Source organism: Oculina patagonica, chromosome 11 (genome assembly GCF_052425735.1).
Source record: "Oculina patagonica isolate OP01 chromosome 11, crgOcupat, whole genome shotgun sequence".
In the NCBI taxonomy this organism is placed as follows: Eukaryota; Metazoa; Cnidaria; class Anthozoa; order Scleractinia; family Oculinidae; genus Oculina; species Oculina patagonica.
This window is the reverse complement of record NC_135768.1, coordinates 12,304,603-12,309,639: the sequence shown is the minus strand read 5'-3', so window position 1 is coordinate 12,309,639 and position 5,037 is coordinate 12,304,603. Positions and strand designations below refer to the sequence as shown.

At 41.2% G+C, this 5,037-nt stretch overlaps 1 protein-coding gene across 1 annotated transcript; it reads right to left on the bottom strand.

The window, feature by feature from the left end:
• Window positions 1-311: 311 nt before the first annotated feature.
• Window positions 312-4,497, bottom strand: LOC144629982 (uncharacterized). The gene is made up of 2 exons (XM_078488244.1): window positions 3,291-4,497; window positions 312-1,733 (listed from the first exon to the last, which is right to left on the bottom strand). The coding sequence occupies exons 1-2, from the start codon at window positions 4,247-4,249 to the stop codon at window positions 1,319-1,321; spliced, it is 1,374 nt and encodes a 457-aa protein (XP_078344370.1). The 5' UTR covers window positions 4,250-4,497; the 3' UTR covers window positions 312-1,318.
• Between the last annotated feature and the right edge of the window lie 540 nt (window positions 4,498-5,037).

Sequence of the window (5,037 nt, the reverse complement as noted above, 5' to 3'; positions counted from 1 at the left end):
GCATGTTTATTCCTTACTAGGCTTTTGAAAGGTACACGCACTGAATAAGGGATGGTTTGAAGGCTGTTTTAACCTAAGAAAGGGTTTACAGGGAAGAATGGAAAGTCGGTAAGGTAACGGTTCAGAGCACCACCCGGAATACCCCCAAATCATCCCTAAAATACGTCATACATGATACAAGGTTAGCGAGGTAATGATTGAGTATCAATTCAGCAACATCTAACACTGATTTGAAGGCACATCTCATGTGATATCATAATGCATAGTTATTTCCAAGATTGACTGACAGTGTCTAGAAGCAAAATTATCTAGTCAAAATCGAAGTTTTCGGAAACTATGTGTCCTAAATATCGAATACGGGTAGTCAGGAGTTGAATTGAATTCGCTTTCATTACTGATGAAGGCTTAAGTATTAGCCGAAACCTCTAACAAAAAAACGACAAAGAGTCAGTGACAAACCGTTTAACCTATACTATGTGTCCTATTTGGCATCGAATACCCAAATGTTCAAAACGCGCGAAGAAAACCTCGGTAGATTCTGCTTCTAGGAGTACAGTGCTGATTGCTTATCGTTATTAATTATTGCTTCAATAAAATTCGAAGGAATCTGTTTTTGTCCTTTATACAGAGTTGAAAAGAAGCGAGTCAAAAATAAGGATAATAAAAAAACCATTCTGTGTTTTTGGTACTACACTTTCGAGTTGTATAGTGTTAACAGTTTCAACTGTTTCTTCAAACATACGTTTGAGGTTTCTTTCTTCGGAGCGTAGTTGTTTCAGTGGATGGCTTTTACAGGGTTTACTAGCAACCGTGAGTTTTAATCCCTACTTTCGGAGCGGAGAATCGCTACTTTCGAAGATTGTAACTTTTGGAACCTCGCAGGCTTTTAGAGCTCCAATTTGGATTCTAAAATTACTATGATAAATCATAGGTAGTAAATTGATGAAAATGATACTCTAAGCCGGAAAGCTGCGATTTAGGGGCAACGTTTTACAGTTCCGAAAACTGATCTTGTTTATGAAAAGATCTTGAAATTGATCTCCAGTAAATATTGTAAATAATACTGCTGTATTAAGACTATTTAATGTACAGGTTCTGTAAAATATGATCTTAACTACATTCTTGAGACTAATTGAAGTATAGGTATGTGGTAATGATCATAGATTTGTAAAGATCACGAAAATGCCACATTGATCGACAGTTATATTTTGCCGTTTTCAGTCTTTTCAGTCATTTCACGCGCCTCGCTCCTTTTGAAGTTTTGTCAAGATCGCGAGATATCTCGGTGTCAACGACTGTGAATCGTTGAAAGAGATAATCAAGCATATTTAATTGCTAAAACCGATGCAACAGCGATCATGGAGTGATTTTTATAGTTAACTGTTATAAAATTGTCGTCATTAGGTGTCCATATGCACTGAGCCGCCGCGTGAACACCATACCCACGTAATGCGCCAATGTAAACCACGCACGCAATCTTACTCTCGCAGTCCTTCATCCTGTGCACGCAGGTTTTGATGTTTTGGCTCAGCTCCAAGCACCATTGTTGACAAGACCGACTGCAGAATTGTTTATCATGTAGGAATGCTTGTAGTTCCTCCTTGACACACTCTTGGATCATGTAGTTTTCGTTTTTTGGCTCAATCAGGCGGGCGCGGCATAGTTTGTGGGATAATGCATCTAAGCTCTGCGAATTATCCTCCGGTAAAGGCACGTAAAATATGTCCGGGTTGCAGGCGGTGTTGGACACGACTCGCAAAGCATGCCGGAATAAATTTTCAATTGCACTCATTATCGTCTGATCGCCGATCTGTAAACATCTCCTCGCGGTGCAAAGATATTCCAATGCTGAAAGAAATATCGGAGGAAATCCATATCAAATCTTTCGCGAGCCTAGTAGCACCTATAGATGATCATAGATGCGTATTGTTGGATTCATAAAGGCGATATTTTACGGCGGAACAACTCATATTTTGGATTCGAAACATCGCGGTTCGTCGACTATTGGAAATATTATTCGATTCTAGCACGTTTGTGATCGAAGTAAACGGGCTAAAATTGAACTTATCTTTGGCGCTTTGCTTTTCAGAAATGTTGAGTAATGAATGAAGTACGTCGATGTACTGCTGGCCAACGCAGTTCGCTGAGTTGTTTTACTTGGAGGGCCCAACGGCCGTTTTGATATATATGCCGAGTATCGGCCAAACAAAATGATGATATAAACACTTAATATTCGTCTTCTTGAATAGATAGGTGGAATTTCTTGTTCTTCAAGCGAGTTGCGCGAAGGATAAGTGGAACACATGTATATTTATCGTTCTATTAAAGCGGGCTGCGCGAAGGATAAGTGGAGTACATGCATATTTTTCATTGTTTATGTTGCGCGAAGGATAAGTGGAATACGTGTATATTTTTCGTTCTTAATTAAAGCGAGTGCGCGAAGTATATATAAGTGGAATACATGCAAATTTCTCGTTCTTACTAAAGCGTGTTGCGCGAAGCCGATAAGTGTAATACATGTGTATTTCTCATTCATAAAGCATGTTGAGCGAAGGATATCGAGAAGGATAATTATTCGGGGACTGCGGGAGCATTATAGTTCAACTGCCTGTGGCTGGGCAATCGCTCCGACATGCCGAATATCGGCCAAACAAAAGGATGATATAAACACTACAATAACAAAAATGGCAAGTGAACATTAAAATATAAATACACATGAACGGGAGTACCAAATTAAGCCCTTGTCCTGTAAGAACATCGACAGAAATCACACCATCAACTCCCGCAGAATGCCGCGAAATGGAAGAGAACTGAGTGACATATCAAGGAAAAAACCCCAACTTCAAGTCCAAATTTGACCGTTAAAACGGCGGGGCCCGCCCGGGCCCACCGTACTTTTCTTAAAGTTCAACTATCGAACTTAAGTTCTATGCAAAAATAATCTACAGTACTGATCCTTGTTTGTCAAGAAATGAGCAAATGTTCATCGACGTCGAACGCTTGCGCCAAACAACCCTTTACCATATAGCATGATTTCAATCGACTAGTTTTGAGAGAAAAATCGCTTCCCTTAATTCAGAACTTGACAGATGACTGGCCTAGGTATTATTCTTTCAGCTCCAATAAAATAATCCGTAACAACCGTTAAAGTTTTGCCGGAATCGCACGAAAAAGATGAGACCTTCTTAAAATCCCGCGATAAAATTGTCCGCCATTGCTTCCACCAAGGTGACAAATGATTGGTCGAAAAATGTCACGTGAACCGTGTCCAACACCGCCTGTCCGGGTTGTGAAACTTGTGCAATTTAAGCGTCGGGCGCGCCAGTCTAGAAGGTGATGATCCGGAGCTCTCTTTCCGCGCATTCTTAACCTGCGCGGAAGCCTCGCGCGTTCCACGCGTGGGCGCCAACTTGCTTTCTTGGTCATCCGCGGTCACCGTAGGATCATTTTCCGTTGGATTTTCCTCGGTAGCTGCGCCTTGTTTTGGAATTGGTTTGCTTGTTAACGATGCATGTGTATCATTAATACGCAAAGACTGAAGAAAGTTTTCATCTAATTCATCGAAGATTTTCCTTCTAGGTGGATCAGGCGTGCGAGGCATTGGTGTCTCTACTGACCCCACTTCCAACACGTGCGCTGGCAGTGAAATCCTTCTTATTTTTCGCGATTCTTTGACCGGTTTTAAATCCGACTGGCTACCTTGTTGAACTCTCTCTTTCGAAGAATTCTTTTGGAAAATGTTGAATTTATCATCGTAACTGTAATGAGCAAAGTTATTTCCATTTCCAAGTGTTTTCGGTGCTGAGTTAATGCGCAGAATTCTATGTTTACCTGGACCGCTCACTCTTCGTATTCGGGATGAATTGTGCGAAGCTTTTCTGCTTGGTTTAAGAAGCCACTGAGGGAGTGAAATCCGCTTAAATCGTCTCGCTTTATGCTCTGCACTGCTAGCAACAACGGAGGCTTTTTTCTCTTCGTGATTATTTTCCTCGCTCGAGTTCTCCGCGCCATTAGATTGTAAGACAACAGCGGGGTCTCCGCAGCTTTTATAGCGAATATTCTCCACAGTTCCTCTGTCCTCTTTGAAGCCGCACGACGCCACAGTAACGATTTGCGATTTAAATACTTCAACCTCGTAGATTTCGTCCTGGTTGTCCTCGGCAGGAACGGCAGTGCTTTCTTCCCTACAAGCGGCTGACATCTCTGCGCCGAGGGGCGTGTAATGCGTAAGTAAGAAAACGCGACTCATGTCTTAGATTTCGTATTTGCTGAGCTGTTATCACACGCGGACCAAGATCCTCTTATCTGGACGCTTTTATCGCCAATGTTTCACTGTGGGCTGCATTCCTAAACGCGTCCGAAAAACTTGCGACTACATAAACCAATCAACTCAATCACCTACGAGATGAAAGACGTTTCAAGAGGTCGTTTTCAATTTTCATCTGGTGGAGTAAAAATGGCTTTTATAAACAACAAATGTGTGTGGTACCGGTTTTAAGTTTGCTATTTAAAGATCATCAGTAACATTCATAGCGAATATATTTCTCATTTGACACCACAATCACGCTTGACCCAGTGACCTGGGCATTTTTATGGCCTTCGTGATTGTCATATCGATTTTCTACACAAACAAAAGTCTCATAAGTCGATTAGGGAAATAATTGTCGTATTTGATGTTCGTGATTTTGTATTTTGGTTCCGTTTCACGCGCGCCATCTTCATTTTATCAAAAATTAATGTCAGGGCAAATTTTTCTGATTGGTTATAACAGAGCTCCCCCTCTCGATCTTTCACCCTTAATTTTTTTCTCAATCATAAGCTAACTTTAACTAAGACCTGGGAGGACTGCCTTGAATGGCTGGGCAACCAATATACCAGGGCGGGATCCTATTTTCAAGAAACTTATAAGATATTTTTCTTTCCGTCGTGCCTCTCAGCAGCTCTTCATCAGTCCCGGGATCAGTTCACAGCTTTTAGTATGTCTGTGACAAACTACACATTTTAAGAGAGATAGTAATGAGACTTATCAAATGATTT

What these genes read in the sequence shown, in the direction of transcription:
- LOC144629982 (XM_078488244.1), bottom strand. Translation starts at nt 4,249, where the DNA reads ATGAGTCGCGTTTTCTTACTTACGCATTACACGCCCCTCGGCGCAGAG. An exon ending in CTTAAATTGCACAAGTTTCA is followed by an intron (nt 1,734 to 3,290) that starts CAACCCGGACAG and finishes CAACACCGCCTG; the next exon opens with CAACCCGGACATATTTTACG.